This window comes from Nelusetta ayraudi, unplaced genomic scaffold (genome assembly GCF_046127955.1).
Source record: "Nelusetta ayraudi isolate G7.1 ecotype Tasmania unplaced genomic scaffold, CSIRO-AGI_Nayr_v1 ptg000017l, whole genome shotgun sequence".
In the NCBI taxonomy this organism is placed as follows: domain Eukaryota; kingdom Metazoa; phylum Chordata; class Actinopteri; order Tetraodontiformes; family Monacanthidae; genus Nelusetta; species Nelusetta ayraudi.
Genome location: NW_027466067.1, coordinates 1757332 through 1777884, shown reverse-complemented (window position 1 = coordinate 1777884; position 20553 = coordinate 1757332). Strand labels below are relative to the sequence as shown.

General features: G+C 42.6%; 1 protein-coding gene across 2 annotated transcripts in view; it reads right to left on the bottom strand.

Moving 5' to 3' along the window:
* The window catches only part of LOC142887174 (RNA-binding motif, single-stranded-interacting protein 2-like), a 31168-nt gene extending 19766 nt beyond the window's left edge, over window positions 1-11402 (bottom strand). The window contains exons 1-2 of one of the 2 annotated variants that reach the window (XM_076024616.1): window positions 11056-11402; window positions 967-1133 (exon numbers count right to left, since the gene is read on the bottom strand). In XM_076024616.1, the coding sequence (XP_075880731.1) occupies window positions 967-1133; window positions 11056-11127 (239 nt within the window). In that variant the 5' untranslated portion in view covers window positions 11128-11402. The remainder of the gene's footprint in view (window positions 1-966; window positions 1134-11055) is intronic. The other variant, XM_076024617.1, reaches the window with a different exon arrangement.
* Window positions 11403-20553: the final 9151 nt, after the last annotated feature.

Sequence of the window (20553 nt, the reverse complement as noted above, 5' to 3'; positions counted from 1 at the left end):
TCGGGAGTTGGAAGGCGAGAAAGTCTTCCCACTGAGAAAACCCTGCTGTGCTGGTCTTTGTTCTTATCAAATATGAAAACGGCACCAGATTTGGAGAAAACAGCTGCGACTTCAGCGCTAATCTCTTGAGCCACAGCTCCACCGGCGCTGGCCTTCCACTGGCTCTTGACTTGAGAGTCATTCTGTATGGTGTGTCAGGTTACATTCCGGAAACACCTTATTTTGATTCTAAATATTTAACACAGCCAGCTTCGGATTAGCATCGCTGGCATTTTCACTCACAAGTCGCTTTCTTTGTTGCTTGGGTTTTGCTTTAATGTCGCGTCCGAGCACTAGACTCCACAAGTGAGCCCTCTTCACCAGCAGCACTTCTTGCTAGCAGCTCAGATAACTTGTTCAATATAAAGTAAAGCAGTCAGATTGTATTCTGGTTCATTGTTTATGCTAGTCCAATGTAGCCATGTTAAAATAGCAGGACTTGTGTTAGCATGAAGACAATGCGGGCCACTGCCACACTCAATATGGTATTCATCCAAATTGATTAAAAAATGTTAACATAATAAGATTAGCATAATAAGGGTAACTTTAGAAAGCTCATTTGTAGTAACAAAGTCACAATCTCATGGTTGCAAACATGGATGGTCTGATTCACACAACTTGTAAAAAGATGCCTCCAACTTCCTGTTGAGCCCACCTTTAAGGGTGGAGCCGCCGATGACTTCCACTGTTTCATTGTCTTTAAATTAATCAGATTAGATTGTAGATTGGTGATCTTATCAACTGTCAGAGGACTGTGCATGGGAGTGAAGCATCAAACCTATACCCCCAAAATTTCCCATGTATTATGTGTCACTAAAAATAATAACTTTTCAGTTGTAATGAAGGTGTGTGAGGATCTTTATACATAACCATAGACAAAAAAAGGGGAAAAACACAATTCACGGAGACATTATAAATGCAACTTACGGTTGGCAGAGCTTGACCAGGTCCTGGTCCGTAGTCCCTGGATGAAGGCCGCGAATGTAAAGGTTAGTTTTACTCAGCTGTTCCCCTCCCCCACCGCTACTGTTACTGCTACTGTTGGTGTTGGGACTGGGGGGCGCCATCTGGTGGCTGGAGGACACATAGGACTGCTGAAATAAGAAAGAAAGAAAGAAAAAAAGCCAATTAGTTGCCTGTGTAATAAAAAATGTCTTCATGGAAAAACAATAACAACAGAAGAAATATTCTCTAAGTTCAGCCAATGCCGGACAAGAGGAGTGATTTCTGTTATGCATCGAAGTGTGAAAATGATGCTGAGGCGTATCCTGTGAGAGCTGAGAAAAATGATATCATCCAGACTTCATGTCAACACTCCCCAATACCGCTTTCTGAGGGGAATGTGGGGCCTCTTGGCTGCCTACTCCATATAGGGAAAAGGGGCCTCTATGCTTCCTCCACATTGGGCAACTTCTTTTTACTTCTTGAGTCACAAGAAAATCTAGTGGTACACATCCATAATGAAGTTTCAAAACTCTGAGTGAGCGAAATGATCACCAGAATAAAAAACAAAAAACAGAGTGAACCACTTTCGAAAGTCTAACTGGGCTCGATCTCAGTTCACATCTGCTTATGAGAGCAGGTATTTCTAAATGATCCGCTGCCAAGAATGCATTTTTTTTTTTTTATCCAACCTGCACTTGCTGACGTTTCCCTCTCAAGCAACTCTGCAGCCGTTCAGAGTGGCAAAAAAAAAAAAAGAAGGTACGATCAGCATTCTTCTTTTTCTATCCATGGCAGACGAAATCCGTTCTAAGGAAACCAGGAGCAACACAAACAAACACTGTTAACAATGTGATACCTCCCTTTACAGACGGCTGAACACGACTTTCATGTCTTTTATTGGACTGTTTGGTGTCGTCAGGCTATGAGAGAGTTGGTGCTTTTGAATACCGGTCATAAACTCTGGCAGTCAACAAGTTTGTGAGTCACTACGCAGACACATGAAAGAGTGTTGCGCAACAACTCCAAAATGCGGCATCTGATCTTGTAGCCGTCCTCAGGAAGGGGAAGGGGGGGGGGGGGTGGGTGGGAAATTAAACAAAAGATTGTGTAACCATGCAGGATATTTTTATTGGGAGTGCACTTTCATTATCGCTTTGCCTGTCAAGAAAAAAAAAAAAGGCCTCTCTTTCCAGGAACAGAAGTACTGGCACTTTCCCAAATAAGACGAGGGCAACATAAAAAATAGCTACACTTCTGCAGTGGAGGTGACGCCAGAGTTGGTAATATTCATGAGTTTGATGTGAAGGGGGAAAAAATGACTTAAATCATAAAAAAATAAAAAAAAAACTCTAAGGGAGGGGTGTGCATGTGAAGTTATGAGAGGTTATATGATTTCCGACAGCGGGGTTGAGCGAGAGAAAAGGCTGCTTGGACAAGGGCAACAAGAGAACAATGAGTTAATTAAGAAGAGAGGGGAAGGTCCCTGAATGGGCCGGTAGTGTTTAGGAAAGGCCCAGCAGGAAGCCGCAGTCAGGGCTGAACCTCCAGCAACATCCAACAATCCTGCTAATTAGAGCCCAACCGGGGGGGCACCGCACCCCTCCAAGGCATCACCTCTGACCTTTAGTTCGCCAGCACCATCGACGGGCCCTTTATCATTTTTCCCATGGATAAGCATCCTTAACTTTATTACTAGAGGAAACTTAAAAGAAAAAAAAAAAGTGTAATTGTGTTGGGAAATTTAAAAAAAATAATAAAAATGTACGTTTTAAAAAAGCACAAAAGTGGAGCAGAAGTAGAGAAGTAGAAAGAAAAAAAAAACATGGGCTCTCAAATGAAAATATTTAAGAGGTGCAGGGCCCAGGGAATTCCACCCAAAAATTGCCCGGGCCCTGCTGGCCGTTTTTCAAATTTTCAAATTCTGCCAGCTCAAAGCAATGGTATTTGAAAAAAAAAAGAAGAAAAAAGGTGCGTGTGTGTTATCTGTAGTCAGGCAGCGAAAACAGCCGAAGCACTGGACCCAAGACTTGCATTTTTTGGTATCAGGTAAACTGTATAAACTCAGTGCTAATGCTAATTCTACTAACTATTAGTTTTGTTGTCAGTCCGTTTTTGTTTTATTTTTGGAAAAATGTGACGCAAAGCCAAACATCCTTCCTGTTAGATTTGTGGGCTTCAGTTCAGCTCATTTAGGTTGCAAAGCGTTCCACGGCAACCTCGCACTTCCAAGCGACCGATACCTAAATGGAGCCGACTTTCTGAAGAGAAATGGTTCCGCACAAACAAATACAATTGGAAGACGCTAAAAATGACATCAAACTTGTCTGCACAATCTCACAGGGAGTGCAGGCACTTTCAAGTGGCCTTCACACTCCTGCGTTGGTCGCCGTTGGTAAGGACAGGTTTTATATTTATCACTGGATATTCTTAGGAACAAAAGCAAGTCTAAAAATACAACAGAAATCTTAAAAATAGCATTCTTGAAATGGACGCAGCCGTGCAGAGCTAGTCTGCGTCTGCCAGCACTGTGCAGTTTAAACGTCACCTGCTGACATGAAGATATGATCCTGTCCCTGCGATCCATTCACATGAACGCTGTTAATACATGCGACTGCATCTCCACAGTTGCTTTTCACCCCGCTTGTGTCGCCTACGCAAATGGAGCCCAGTTTAACCAGGAGGCATCTGTAGCACTCCACCGCTTGCTCGGTGCGGGTCTTCCGTCCTACGCTCAGACCCCCCCCCTTCCCAACACCCCCCCTGCCACTGGAACGCAGGTCTTCACCCCTGGCTGGCAGACCAGAGAAATGACAGTTTGACACGCTAATGTTCAGATTTACAGCCTGGCTGAGCGAGGACGCAGTTTCCTGCTTGTATAGAGTTACGCTGCCATAGCAGCTCTGCTTCAGGAGCAGCAGGGAGAGAGAGTCGTGGGAAAAATGATTTCATACTGACTAACCAGCATTCACAATTCACAGATGTTTGACCTTTCCAATTGAGATGAATTAAGTTTTTATTTCTCTTAGCTCAACTGTTTCGCATGACCAATAATGTGACTGATATTTGTACCATAAAAGTATATGTATCACGTTGTAACACTTCACTGGTCCTACATTCGTTTTGGAGGGTTTCTTTGTCCACGCTCTACAGTTTTGCATATTTGATGTTTTCCTTCCTTAATCAGTAAAAAAATAAAACCAAAAAAATATTTTGATTAGCTTTATTATCATAGCATTTTGCAGTGAGACGACACAGCACAACTACTCCACCATGTCGCCAATCAATTCGATAATAGTGCCAGTGTATTTAAGTGTGCCCCCACCCCCTCAAAAATCGAAATATACTGGAATACGCTACTTGTGGCACCTAAAGAAAATAAATACCAATAGAATCTAGGAATGCTAGCATGAGCAGTAAAGACCCTCTTCTCTGTAGCTTCAAGCTTGAATTTACTTTGGCCATTCCGAAGACACTTTCAATCTGACCTGGATGCAAATGCACGTTCGAGGACGGCGTCCAAGCTGGGTCGTGTGTGCTCGGAATAAGACGGCAAAACCAAACACAGGCCGTAAGATCGGCCTGAGGTACCAGTGGTGCCGCGCACGGAGCACACTGGCATGGGCACAGGCACAGGTCGTATTTCTGACAGCTGTGCTTTCTCAGCGGACTCGCTCTTCCACCGTCTGCTCACCTTGGCGAGCTCAAGTGGTTGGCAGTGATGATGAGGAACAGGCCAACACATCTAACACATTAAAGATGTGAAGACGGATGTGTGGTACGGGACCTGTGTGCTTGTGTACTTCGCGTATATGATTTTTTTTTTTAAATTCAATTCAAATCAATTCAGTTCAATTCAATTCAATTGAATTCAATTCAATTGAATTCAATTCAATATCTGTTTAATGTGATTAAATACATGCACTTTCTCTATGTTGTTTAACAAGACTTAAAATTAATGGGAGCAATGAGTCTTTGTTTTAGCACCAAATTAGCAATTGCAAGACAGTTTGTTTCAGTTTGGAACATTAATCAGTCACATTGGAGAAGTTGTTGAACATACGTTTAAAAATAACTACATTATCGCAGCTCACAGACAATAAAAAGACAGCATTTAACACAGCTGATGAGCAAAACAACCTCATAAAGAGGACGTATAGCACAGCAATAAAGCTGTAACAAAAACCATGTAGATCTTTACAAACACCCTTCAGTGAACAATATTTACAGAGTGTAAATGTTTAAAAGTTTATATGCTAACATACAGTTTGTTTCAGTCTAGCACAGCATGAACAGTGACCCACATTTTTAATTCTTATCATGAGTGAAAACTTGCGTCACTGTGCAGCTGCACGCAGTTTATTGATTTGCTCAGGCCTCCTTGCACAGTTCCTCCTCCATTTCATAAACATATCACAACGGACCCTTCTGTGCACAGCCCCTCAGCTTTGGGCATATCAACATGATCATGTGATCAGAGAGAAGACGGCCGGCTGGGCATAACCTGAGTGCGGCACAACAAATTCACAAAATCCGACATTTTAATCAATAGTTTTCCAAATGTTATGTTTGCATATTAGGCCAAGCAAGGCAGAAAAAAAAAACACATACAGCAAAACTAAATCTTGGGCTATGTTTAAGTCTTAGTTCTTGGCTAAGAGTTATTTGTAAAACACAACTCATGATAACAGAAACACTGGCCTAGCATGTTTTAATGAGTCCCAACCGTCAGTCCATTTCCTATCATTGCTCTTGCTGCCGTCAATCGCTTAAAGAAATTTCCGGTAGTTGAGTTAATCACAGTCATTGGTTGTGATTAATCACGATTAATCACAGAGCTGTTCATACATAAATAATTTGAATGACAGTTTTTACATTCTTGCTACAATTTGTCCAATCGAGGGCAGCTTGTATGGCAGGTCTCCAATGTGAATAGTTAGCTGTTGACTACCAGCCTAGTCTGACTAGACCTGCCTCTAGCCAACCTTCCCTGCATTAGCTTCATTTCCAGGCAATAGACGCTTTGCCCCGTGCTTCAAGCCTGTTGTTGGTAGAGCCGGACATTATATGATCAAAGGGTCAGTGACACACTGAACCCTCAATTCCTCGCTATAAGCAGTGCCTTGCGTGCTGCCATTGGGGTGAGTGTATGTTTGTCCTGAGTGGGTAAATGAGAGGCAGCTGTAAAGTGCTTTGGCACCGTGCAGGAAGGTGCAATATAAGTGCACTCTATTTACCATTAAAGAGAGATAAGACAGAGTAGACTGTGCAGCCATATATTAGCAAGTAAGTGAGGCCTGCTTAGCTGTGGAGACAAAGTGCTGAACCCCATTAATCTTCTGAAGGGAACATGTTGGAATATTAACATTTCTTGCCCTTACTGTCATCTCCCGAGGTCCAACACGTATATATGGGCCATGAATTTGTGCTACAGCACAAGTGTAGCCGCTGAGCCTATGTGAGTTCAATCCTAATGTGTTAATTGATGGAGAACACTTTTTACACAATAACACCAAGTAGGAATCCATCTCTGCAACACAGAAGCTCACATTTGAACTGAAATTATTGCTCAGTGTGAAGTTGAATCAAACACTGCCCAAATTTGGCAGAAGAACTCGCTCTGTCGTTCATTTTCAGTGGATTCAATATGGTACATTACACAGACACTGGCCAGCTGTTCCATTTGCTCCTGTAATGAGATACGCTAATAAAGGTGTTGAAAGCAGGAAAAAGCTTGTCCATCGTCAATATTTGGAGACTATTTTTTTAATCACGACAGCCTTGTGACTGTGAAGAGGGAACAAATCGGCTCTCCACAACCACGGAAACAAATGTGGGTGGAAAGAAGTGCAATGAGGTAAAGAAGGGGGATAAACGCATCATAAGCCAGCTGCCACTTTCAATTGGGAGCTATACATTCTTGTACTGCTGTGGTACTGGTGCCTGTGACAGCCAAAAAGATGACAGACTCACATGCACTTGGCGTGAAACAAGTCCAAGGTGTGAACGTTGGCGCAAAAGCCCAAACAAATCTGTCAGGTTCTGCTAAAATGTATTTAATCAGATGTAATCTTGTATTGTAAGTATAGCAGACTGAGTGGTTGTGCAGTGGTTAGCACCACCGCCTTACAGCTGGAGTTCGCATGCTGTCCCTGTGTCTGTGCTGTACCTCGCACTATATACCGGAGACCCTAAAGTGGCTGCAGGTGAAAGTGCCAATGTTTTGTCTCTCTATGCCCTGCAATTACCTTGAGGCTTGTCCAGGGTGTAGCCCCGCCTTTGCCCCTGAGATCGTCTAGGAATAGGCCTCTGTGCCACCTATGGCCCTGAACGCTGGAGAGGCAGCGATAGAAAATAGATTGTTTCTACGTTTAAGTTTCGCATTTTAATGCGTGAGTGTTCATAAAAGCCATCTGCTCCGTTCAGGACATGAGCATGATGAGACGTCTTCACAATACTGTATTTAAAAAAAACTCTTCAGAATCACTTTGACTTTAAGCCACTTCTCCCAGAAGTTGGTGGAAATACCCCCCACGCCATTAACATCAACTTTACAAATTAACTGTCACCATCACAAACCCCTTCAAACCCCTTCTAATGCTGCAGATCTGTTTATTAATTAGATCTGGGAGAATTCACAAATCAGACACTCTATTACAAAAATTGCAGATTTACAGATAGAGGTCACAACCTTATAAGCTCCCTCTCGTGGGCTGATGCAATTTGATTTTTGAGTAAGTCCAATATGTGTGTGTTTGGGTAGCATGATAAATAAGACAACGCAAAAGCACTAGTTTATGTGTACCGAAACTAAAGTATCCTCATTATTAAAGTAGCATAAATACTACAAATTTTGCATTTGTGAAAGATAAGATTATCATTTGCAAACCGATAAAGGATTTAGAATTCTGGCTACGAGCCTCATTGTGGTTTTGATTACATTTGCAGAATTGCGTTTACATGTACTCACAAAAAAAAATTGTGGAAATACATATTGCTGTATAAAGGGCAAACATTAGCCTCCCAGTTTCTGATTACTACATCTTATTTGTGCGGGCGCCCATGCTGTTCAGATTTTGCAACATAAACCATGGCAAATTTTCAATCCGGGAAATAATGAAACATCAGAGTTTAATAAAAATGACTATTAAATGGCAACACGGCAATGCAGATATGACTTATCCATCTCAATTTGAGCAATGACAGAAACAAAAACCTCTATCCTTTTCCCCGTACTTAAAGAGGTTGCCATTCCAATGCGTTCTCCCAGTTAAACTCACAATAGCAGTCAAACACTTCCATACTGAAAGAACAAAACTCAGTTTCCTCTTTAGAAGTAGAACGCTCTGCTTCCTGTCATCATTATTGTTTTGCCGATCTGTCACTTGGCTGAAGTTAGGTCAGTTCTCAACCATGTCACTGAAATCAGAACATGATGTTTACATGCACATACAAAACAAGGGACAAGCGGAAAGGTTTCACGTCTCGGTGAAATGTGTACAGTTGGGAAACAGGTCATCAACAACATATGGATGAGGGGGTGGCCGTTTCAAATCAAGTCTGATGGTGATTGAGTGTGTAAACCACATAACTGCAGCTAAGCAGCAGCCTTTCAGGGTGCATGAGAACCACACTGCTGCTTACCATTTTGATTAAGAAAAAGAAAGAAAAATAATAATTAATAACAATAAATTGCACTCTCTGATATTTAAGCACCCACACTAAGAATTTCATGACAATTCAGCCCTGACAGGAACCTCTGTCTTTCTCCCAACACTTTTAAGGTTTGACCTGCCACATTTCAGAGTTGTAACGCTTTGGATCCTAGTGTTTCAATCAATTCAATTGTCTCTCTGTGTAAAATTTTCTCAAGATCTTTAAATATCATATTCTCAAGAATTAGACAATCACTTGAACAAACTGAAAGCATAACACATTATAAAAAAACCCAAAGCTGTTACCGGAATGAAGGGAAGAACTGTTCATCAAATTGACTTATTTCACAAATCAGGTCACATCCTAAAGATTTTGGACTTAAATCTTTTTGCATGTGTGTTCTCCATTTTAATGTCTCTTCATATCTAGGATTTGCGGTCCAATAGAGCGTAACGTGAATGAAACACACCTAGACGCAAGTTGACAGTTTGAGAAAAAGGACTGATTGGCAAGTGCAAAAACAAGCTGCTCCGCAGGGCCCCGACCAAAGACGCATGATACTTTAAGAGGCGACAAACCGCCTCCTGTTATTTTTCCACCCAGGAAGCTTTACGCGGAAACCAACCAAATTCAATTTGAGAACATTAATTCTATTTATTTGAGGGAGGAAATGAGGTGCCGAGTCAGGGGAGGAGCATTTGGCTTTAAGCACAACAGAAACCAAACACCTTTTAGTGGTCCGGCTAGCAAGGTAATCACCTTCCGCACACAAAGGGCACTTTTCTCAGACCCCCTGCGTGTTTACCTTGCGCGCAGACTTTTATTTTGTGTATTACCGCAGCTTAGGCACAGCAGAATGTGAGCGAGAGATAAAAGAGCGGGAAGGTGGAGGTGCGAGGAGAAAATGCTAGGAATCACAACAGGAGGTTAACCTCCTTGTGAACTTCTGCCCCACAAAAAGATGAGTTTTTTTGTTTGTTTGTTTGTTTGGTTTTTTTTTGGGGGGGGGGGGTCGGGGGGATGAGAACTGGGGATTAAATCGCTTACATTCTTTGTTGAATAGAATTTTTCATGATTTAGCTGCAGTCCACCCAAAGGTTTTTGCCGTGTATGCTGTATGTTTCTTTAACTGACGTGTGTGTGGTTATCACTGACAATTCAGCTTCGTTTAAACGTGTGTGACTCGCAGACACTTGTGTTTACAGTGTGTCAGGCAATGGGAGGCCGGGCAGTCAGTCAGCAAGTCAGGCAGTCAGTCTGAGAGCAAAGACGTCAATATTCAATTTTGATTCGGCGTCACGCAATACGCTCGTGTACTGCGCACGAAGTGAAAGTGAAATCACAACATGACGCCGCTATTTAATAAGCGAAAAGGGGGCAGTTTGGGCGTGGAAGAAAAGGGAAAAAGAATGAAAGAAAGAAAAGAAAGTACAGACACTCCAATGTGTACTTGTTTCGAACGCGAGGCAGCAAAACTCGGCGTGCTAACAAAGTGAACCTCGACCTAGTGCGTTTATGTAACAGTATCTTCCCCTCACCTATTGGTTACAAAGGTGACCATGTCAACGCACCGAAACGAACCCCCGGGAGCTCGATCAACGAACGATCGAGGGGAATGTTGGTCACGGTGCTGCTGCTGCTGCTGCGGTGGGATTTTTGAAGGGGTGGGGCATATCCCGCTTTCGGCTGGGAAACAAGAGGGGGAACGCGAGAGAGAGAGAGAGAGAGAGAGAGAGAGAGAGAGAGAGAGAGAGAGAGAGAGAGAGAGAGAACTTTGCGAAGTTGCGCGGGGCAGCGAAGACAATGAGGAGCCGATATAGCGCCAGATATGAGAGAAGCTCGGAGCTCCGGGGGCATCGAGAAGGCGCGATAATGTATTCCGTAGCACGTCCCCTCAACTCGGCCAGTCCAGTCCAGCCACCCTGCCCTACCCCCACTCCCACAAACACATCCCGGACACAGACGCGCTTATCCCGACGCGACACACTCAACCATTAAAAAAAAAAAAAAAAAAAAAAAAAAAAAAAAAGTTGCTCTTCCACCATTGACTTTTTCTTCTTTCTTTTTTTTTCATATCGACATCCTCGCTGTGTACTACCCAAACAAACACAACACAGCACGCAAATACAAGTAATTGCAGCAACAACAACAACAAAATAAAGAGCGGCACAAACACCGGGCGACCAACGTGACAGCGACGACGAGGATAAAACATCCACCGTGAACGCACCGCGGCCGGTTCACGGTCCGTGTTCTCACTGCGCGCAGTTTTAACTTCATTTCGGTCCCGATTCGCCTTTCAAGGACACTGCAGCTCACTGTCACAAGCCTCTCTCTGGTCGCGGCACACACGGGCGTGTTTTGCCTACAGGGCAAAACAAGGCGGAAATCGCGGAGAAATCCGACATGGGTTTTTACCTTTTTGTTGTTTCTGCTGTTGTAGCCGTTGTAGGGGTTGATTCCTGCCCTTGGCGGTACGGAGAGCAGCATTTTCTCGGCGCTATGTCCGGAGCGGCGAGCACAGCCCAGGCTGCCAGCTGACGTCAGCAGCTGGGGAAGTGAGAGCCTGGAGTCCCGCTGCTAGACTGCGAGTGGTGCTGCTGCTGCTGCTGCTGCTGCCTGGTGCTGGACGGGCGGGCGGGCGAGCGCGCGCCCCCACCGCCGGCCCCTGAGCCACTTCATGTTGGAGCACCGCGCGGCTACAGGGGGGTCCAGGGGAAAGAGAGGGGATTAGTTCAACCTCACCTACCGCCCACTGTTATCTCTCTCGGAGCAAAGATAACTGAAAAAAAGAAGCTTCCCGAAACTCCAATTCCCAGGGCAAAATGGCCACAAAGTCACGTGCAATGGCATTTCTTTCTTTCTTTCTTTCTTTCTTTCTTTCTTTCTTTCTTTCTACTCCCCTCCCCCAGGCGGCCCCTGTCCTCACCTAACACGAGTAGAGACTGTTGTCACAATTTTGATCATCATCGTTTTGTGAATTGTTAGCACCCCCTCTTTCGCTGTGTTGTCTCACCTTGAGTTTCCCCTTTTGACTCTCTACCACCTTGAGAAGCCATCTATCTATCTATCTATCTATCTATCTATCTACTTTTCCAAATAAACCTATGTGCTATTTCACTTTTTAAAACTTGTTGCACCTATTTATTTTTTTTTAACGTAAAGCTGATGAACAAGCAAAAAACAAATAAGGAACAGAATGAAAAAGTAATGGAATAAAACACAGACACATGACACTTTACAATGTAGGAAGCCAGTTGAACCAGCTCTTGGGCCTTAGTTTCATGACGTGCATTTCACTTTTCCCCAGCAGGAGTCTGACAATGTGAATATCGCATATAAAGTATGTGATATTTGAACTTCTGGAATTCAAATGGAGGAGTTATTTTTGAAATAACTATTAAAATCAGCTTCACTCAAAGATGATGCTGAAGTCAAAATTCTTTACTCATTTTGCCACACTTCAGGTCATACACTATAAAGTGTTGATAAAATCATCATCAAGCGTATGATCAAAATTCCTTTGACGCAACTATCTAAAAAAAAGTATCAGGCCAGTCTCATCCAGCCTAATCACGGCTGGCCCATGGAGCTCTTCCAAGAGATCACATCTGCTTTCTTTCCCTTACTCGTGCCAGTCAATCTGTTATCTGTGTCTTAAAATAAGATTTATGAGCATCCTCTACCGCATGATGTCTAAAAGCTCAATTTAATTAAGTCTAATCTCGCCATTCTGTTTGATCAGACTACCGGTGTTAATATCACAAAATGAGTTTATATGTAATCCCTCTTGTCTATTTAGTGTAACACGTTAATTGTTTCGAAGCCTGAATACAAGCGAGCGCCTCTCTTATCGAAAAATGAAAAATTCCATTATTGCAGTCCCTATTTTCATTTTCATGGGAAATTCTACAGCTGAACGAGAGAAAAAAAAAATCAGGCTCAGTGCAGGTCAAAGTCCACACATATCTAGCAGTTCTGAATTGAATTGACATTTCTGTTTGAACTTTGGAATATCACATCCCTTATAGCGGCCTATTTAATTTCTCTCTCCACCGGTTCATTTCTTAGCTAATGGTCCTCGTGCCACTTACACCCTATGCAAGACCATATTCCTTCCATTACCTTGTTGTGAGTAATTATGTGGCGCAGGCAGCGCTGATGCAAAGCAGCCCTGTGTGAGAGACAGTGAGGCCTCTTGATAGCCTCGTCACAGCCTGAGCACACTCTCTGACAAAGATGTTGTTTGGTAAATTACTTAAAATAAACATCCATGTTTGACTGGCAATGGTGTAATGTGGTAATACTGGTGTGGCTTGTTCTCCCCATGACCGTGTCCTGCAGTCTTCTCTTTAGGCAAGAAACATACAAGACACACTCATGCGCACGCGCACGCACACGCACGCACACACACACACACACACACACAGGCCTAAACCAACCTAACTACTGGCTACCAGAATATAAAAGACTTTGGTACTAAAGTCGTCTTTCATGCCTCACTCAAACCTGCCTGACAGATGCTTTTTTATCTATTTCTGTGGTATATTTAAATTGCCAGACACTGGTACATCCAAGCGCAGATGGCAGTTGTAATATGATGCCTTTAAGGGTCTTTACAAAGGTATTTAGTACTCGTTCCGCTACAACAATTATTAACCGAGTCTGGCATTCAGCTTTTCCCACATACCAAGTGTGCCTTGGTAATTTTGCTGTTTATTCCCCCTTTCTCACTTATCCACCAATTCTCTTTCCATACCAAAGCAATGTGAACCACAATGTAATATACACATACTGTTATGTATTATGATAGTCCAACCATGTGTTAAATGGAACATTTGGGGTGGGTTCAAAACTCAATTCAAAAGAACATTTTTGAAAAAAGGAGGAATTTAACACTATCATTCTGCTTCATGTAGAAACATTGGGAGAATATTTCTTGAGATTCTTGAGAGTGTTATTTGTTCACACAGAAAGCACAAACATAATGTTGCCAGAGAATTAACTAACTTGCTTGGAATCTGTTTTGACGGATAATTCCAGCGTGTCCCATTGTGCTCCTTTTGGTTTCTCTCTAACTGGTGGGTTGGGAAAAGCTCACTTCCCCTCAGAATACTTATTCAAATAAGGGAGCTTAACGTTCCCCTGGCGTTTGCCTGTAGCTCAAAACCAATGCAGCCGAGAAGTGTATAGAAGGAACAACTCTGCTAAAATGAAATAGGCCATTTGTCCTAAAATACTTTTACATAGATTGTTTGAAGTCATATTAAGTTTAATAAACAACCATCAAAACAATTAAAATGCTTCTCTGTTTTGTTTTGTAATTCCTTTGTCGACTGCCACTCAGCCAGTCAGCACTGAAGTTTGTCACTTTGAGCCACACAGTGACAAATACCGTGCTAAGAAAAGAATTTCTATGAATTAGCTCTGGAGGCATTTTGTCTTGGACTCATTCAGTCTGCTAGCAAGTATGTGGGCTTTTCCTCAGTCTGCACTTCAGGAACACACCAGTGACATTGTTGCACTCAGCAGAACCTCAGTCTGGCACTACGAGACATTTTGACGACATTAACATTGTTTGGACGTCAACAGGCTCGTTGCTAGGTCACCCAGGCCTCTCCATCCCAAATGTGCTGCCCTTATTACTTCCAGGATACTGAAGTAGTCTCTTGTAGTAGTGTGTGTGTGTGTGTGTGTGTGTGTGTGCGCGCGCGCGCGCGTGTGAAGATGGTGTATTGCCCTTACTGCCTATTTCACTTCATTTTCTTTCTTTTCATTTTCCAGTTTAATTTGTAATTCGTTCAACAAAGGAACGACATCCCAAAAATTCCCCTAAAAACTCAAACAAATCTTTTTTTCAGCTTGAAAGATTTGTAACTTGCATTCATAGTAATTGTCATTTTAAATGAAATGCAAAAAAAACAAACAAACAGATTTGCTAAAAAGTTTAAATGACAACATAAAACAGAACAGGTACACTGTAATGAAGAGCACGTGAGGAAATACCACCGTTTTCCTGCCTTAACAACTCACACCCCCCCGCCTGCCTACACACACACACACACACACACATACACGCACACACACACACACACACACACACACACACACACACACACACACACACACACACACACACAGCAGCGTCCGGCGGTGTGGGGGGTGAACCTCTGTCATCAAAGTGAGCTGTTGTTTAGGAGGAAGGGCAGCCAGGGCTTGTGGAGGAAGGTGGATATGAATGGTGCAAAAGGGTTCAGGGAGTTCATGTGTGAGTGAGGGGCTCCGGTCACTGAAACTGTCACCAAGGGGTTCAAGGTCAGAATTGCTAACAGAGGGGGAGGGCTGGCAAATGGTGCAAATAGAGGGTGAAGTAAAAGGGTTGCTTTTAAGAGCTAAAGATAAAAAGTGACAAACAAAACATTGACAGGAACTTTTATTTCAAAATAGTTTAAAAGTTTTTACCATCATTTTGCAATATAAAAACAAAAATGCATCACAAAGGCAAAAGCAAAATCTTAATTGTTAAGAATTTTTAGAATCAGACAGTTTTGCATCATTACGGTCGTCTAGTTAGTGATAGAAATACCAAAAGTTAATGACTCTTTGAATAGAATTTTAATAAAAAAACAAAACAATATAGCTGTCACATTGCTGGTAAATACACCAGTTAATTAATATGACAAGTATAATTCTGTCAACAGATTCTAGATGCGTTCTTTCTACCAAAGAAAACTTGGCTTTGATGGCATAAATGAAAACATGCATGTATGAACTTCACATGAGAAAAGTGAGTTTCCCTCTGGACGGACCACACACAAAGCACAACACCAAAGCCAATCAGTCAAGCAATCCCACTGTGTGGAATGTGTCTCCAAAGGGAGCGCATTCTGCTGAGGAGACCATCAGGGGGAAATAAAACAATGTGATAGTATTTGCTCAGCACGTCTTTGGTTTTATTCTACAAGAGAAACAAAACTTAGTGTGCAAAAATGTGGACTTCACCGCAATTGCGACATTTTGTAGAGTCAATAGACAAATTAGCATAGGCCCGATCTGGACATTTCATTCTTTTGGTATTTTTTTAAATTCAAGTTTCAACAGAAACAAAGCAACAGTACTCACTTGCACGGGGGGTTCATACCAAGGGGGACCAGCAGACATTAAACATCTACTGACGAGACTAAATGCTGCTTGTGAAATGAAGATTACTCAAACGGCGCGTGCCTTAGCAAGCATTAATGCTGGAACATATTCGTGAGCACGAATGCCAATGGCAACAATAGTATGCTTTATGATTAAAAATCTTTTTTAAAAGTCCCTCCTAAAATGACTTTTTGCACCTCACATTTGCTTATGAATGAGCATTCACAAATAAATGAAACACAAATTCTGGCGTCTATTTAGACATTTAGATTTGGACCAGCTCTGCGGAGCCTATTTACTCTAAATTCCAGCTGGAAGTAATCTGAGCAACAGATTTTGAGAGTAAAGAGGCAGCGCGGTGATGGAGTGCGAAGGAAGGAGAGACGGCAGGGGGAAGGGGAGACGCAGAGAGAGCTGAGTGGATGGGGGAAGGGCTGTTTGTGCATGCTTCAAATTCCTTAGGTGTTATCAGCATTGCCTGCTCCATAATTGTTCCTTTTGAGGAGGGACAAAAAAAAAAAAAAAAATACTGTATAACATCGAAAACTTCCTCTCAGTCGCACGGCCCAGTGGGGAGCAACGGCGCCATTTGTGACTTGCAGACTACTTTCGCTGTTGTAGATTGTAATGAGAGTACTTCTCCTACCCCCCCCACTCATCATGCTTCCTTTTGGAAAATTGCAACTTTCACTTGCAACAACCACTTTGTGCAGCAAAGTGAGTTTCAGCCCTGTTGAGATCTATTAAATGCTCCATCATCAACTTGCCATTGCTTCACATGAGCTTGCAGGGACCTCTTTGTCTTCCTCTGGGCATTTTCTTCTCGTCCCTTCGTGTGATGTGACTTGCGATTTGTTGTTGCACTGCTGGTGCGACGGCTGACTTCATCAAACCACCCATGGCCCGCTTTTGAACGTCTCTTTGATGGCATGAAGACGCTTTCCTGTGTGGACAAAATTAGCAGTTTCCTTTGTGGCTCCTCTAGACTGAGCAGACAAACAGAGAGGAATGATAATGATGACATTCACTGTCGCCTATAAAGCTGGAATAAAATACTTCTACCTTTTATACAAACGTTAAGTACGAAAATTCACATCCACTGGATAACTGGGACACACATCGCAGCTGGCCAGAAGTCATTACTGACGCACATAAAAATGAACAAAGTGGCGATTGTGTCCGAAAACAAAAACCATTCCAACTTTACAAGCAATAGTGTATTATTTGTTGTTTACAATTGCATCATGGGCGAGTAACGTGAGCGAGTGAATGCAGTTCTCCCAACACTGAATGGAGACTGTGCGCTGGTGGGACGCGCACACAGGATGTGATTCTGGGAACCTTCATTGATGAGGTAATCCATCTGGCCGAGCGAGGGACTAGCACGGCGGGAAAGGAAAGGAGAGGGAAGGGAAGGGGAGGGGGTAAAGGAGGAGGAGGAGGGGAAGGAGGAGGAGGAGGAGGAGGAGGAGGGTTCCAAATGAGCAGCGAGGTCCACATCATCTCGCACTTTGGAGACCTGTTTGTGTGCACAGGTAAAATTCTATCAACTGTTCGGGACATTGGCCGTGGAGCACTGACGACCTGCTGCTCCTTTTTTGGAGTTCAGCTTGGCCTCCATCGCAGCTGTGTGAACAGGGCGGAGGTGTGCCGCGGCCCTGAGCTGTACATGAAAGAATGACGCATGAAGTGCTCGCTCCAGTCATGACACAAACCAGATGAATGGTGCTTTCACTTACTCGGACAATAAAGCAGCCCTGGAAAGTCACCTCGCTGGGTGGAGCAGGGGAGGTCTTTCATGCCGGGGAGACAACCTGAAGCAACTCCCAGCCATGAGCTGATCCATCCCATGATCTGAACCTTACTGGGACTCACTGGGAGAGAGAAATAACTCAGGCAGCAAGAGTCTTTTGGAATAGATTTGTATGGAGGAAGCGAGATATGTTTTTTAATGGAAGACCCCAAAAGGATGCCGTCATGCTTAATGGAAGGACGGCGGGCCCAATTGATTGTTAGCGTTCGGGCCAAAAACTGCTATATAGCGGCGCACCTGAATGTGGGTGAGAAATTAACAATGAGTAATAAACTCTTTGGGCTGGAAATGGGAAGGAAAACTGACTTTGTGGAATATAAGAGGGTGTGAACCTAAGGAAAGGTTTCAAATCAATCGGGAGGTACAATAATGAATAAATAAACAAGCGAATGAATAAAAAATAAATAAGCCCTTCTGACGTTAAAGTTTGGAATGTGGATTTCAAAATATGTGACGTCACAAGCGTTATTCGCCCTTTGCCATTGGGAGACTGTGATTTGCTACCACCTGCTGGTCAGTAGTGTCATTTGCTACTTCATAGTTTACCTGCCCTTTGCCCCTCTGCACGTCAGACAGAAGACTATTATGAATCAGTGCTTGTGATTCCTTGTCTCGAAGTCACGCCTAGTTGTGACTCTTCAGCACAGTGAGCATGATAAAATGATTCATTTTGTTTATTTGCACATGCGCAAAGGTAAACAAAGGACTAAAATCAATCCTAGGATTAATCTGGCCACATTGTACATACATTCCCTCAACTCTCACTGGCTGTCACGGTCCACCTGTGCTTCCCTCTGCCACAGCACAGCGCTGCCCACTCTGCCCACTCTGAAGGACAATCATTCACACCTGTCACTCTGCTCCCCAGCAATCAAGCCCTCGGCCCACACCTGCCGTCCCTGACAGCCTCACACACTCACTGCCACATCCTTCTTTGCTATGCAAGACTGTCCAGTACTTTCCCAACCCTGATTGATTTTCTACTGTGACCAACTCTGCCTGCCCTGGTATATCATCTTGCTTTTCTGAATTTTCTAACCATTTTTATTGCCAGCTGAGCTTCCTGCCTGGTTCCCCCCTGCTGATATTTAAGTTACATTTCAAACGGTATTAAATCCTGCAGCAGTGCTGATTGTTTCAGAACTGAACCTTATTAAAAGTGTAAAAACCAAAATATTCTGTCTGTAAGGTGCTGCTTTTGGGTCCTCACACGCGCCCATTACACTTGGAGATATTGTTCATCTCTTGACTGAACTATGAATAGTTATTGATAAAAACAAAACGTATAAAAAAAAACACCAAATGCTAATGACTTGGATTTGAGTTACGTCTAATCTGTCAGGTTTCTGTTTCCTTTCTATTTTTTTTTTTTTAAAGATGCACCATGAAAATCTTCAAGCACTTCAAATATAAATGCATGTTAGCACAAGAGCTGGTTCTTTGTCTGCTCCGTGTGAGCTCGTTGAGTGAAGTGCAAGAGGCCCTGGAATCAAGTAGATTGCTGAGATTATACCTCACTTGTGCTCATTGTATGCTAACTCCGATTTTCTCCCTCTTCTTCGTTGCCCCTCGAGAACAAAGAAGCTTTTGTTCTGCAAAATGCAATACTGTCAGTAAAGACTCACTAGGTGTCAGCACTGTTCCAGCTTTTCACGCAGGCTTTGGTTTCGACGCCTTCAGTGGTCACTAATGAAGCCCACAGGACCACTTAGCAAGTAAACAGAGGGATTATTAGAAAAGGAATGCAAAAGCCCCAGAACTGTTTGTAAAATGTGCATAATCAGGGCTCTGTCTGTGCCATAATCTGGTCCAGGATTATATGAAAACAAATAAAACAAATAGATAAAAGTTTGTTTTGTTTGTTAATCATTTAATTGTTGAGCGATCCACCAATTTCACATTTCCATCTCGATGTGGCTTGCAAGAGAGGTAAAACATTCTCAACTTAGATATGTAAATAAGTTTCAGCACATGGCTCGGCTACAAATGCTGTTTAAAAAACTGTTGGTGAGAAAAAAAAATTGGAGACATTTAAACCAGACGTTGAAACCATCAATTGTTGTTTTCAATGTGACTGAGCCTGGAATAGTGATGACTGATGTTTGGATACGTTCGCTTCCTTTCTACAAAACACCGACATGGGCCAAAACTTACATAATCTGCCATTTCTTTTAGTATTCCGTAAGGTGGAGAAGTTCTTGATTCAATACACTGTTTTTCCAGTTGAGTATAATTTTCCTTTTTAGAAAGAGCCCCAGGGTTCATCTTCCTGTTATGTAATAGTATTTTGTTGGTTTAAAATGGGCAGAATTATGAACCTAAAAATCTTGCATACACATTGAATTCTCTTAACAATAGATTCTTTTATATTTGGGAAAGACTTTTTTGGCGCTAGCTTAAGACTAAAATCAAGGGTATGATTTATTACTTGAATTCCAAAATGCGAAACTTCCTTGGTTTACGGTCTATGAAAAAGCTTTTCTCTATACCATTACATAACCTGCCAGCAAAAAGAGACAAAAGATTTTTTTGCTCGTGGTGAGGTTTTTTTTCTTCCGAAAGTTCTCTTTTCTTTTTGAAGAAATTCACTGTATCCACTGGGATTTTTAATTGAATGTAAGATTTTGCTGTACCCCCATATAAATCTACGCATTCCAATCTAATATTCAAGAAAGTTAAATGGAATCAGATTTAAAGATTCAAGTTTAGTTTCCACAGAAGTGAGTCACAGCACTGTTTTGCCAGTGGCTCAAATACACATGGATGAACTTTAGACTATTTGAAACACGAAAGGTTGAAGACTCTTCTTTGGCTGCTTAGAATGCTCTTGAAACCAAAAGCATCTCGGGGCTTTTTGGTAAATGTGGGTTTGTTACATCATCCCTGGATCACCTCAAGTTGCACCTACCTACCACTTACAACTCTTTCCACACAGTGCCTCAGTGGCTATGACGTGTATT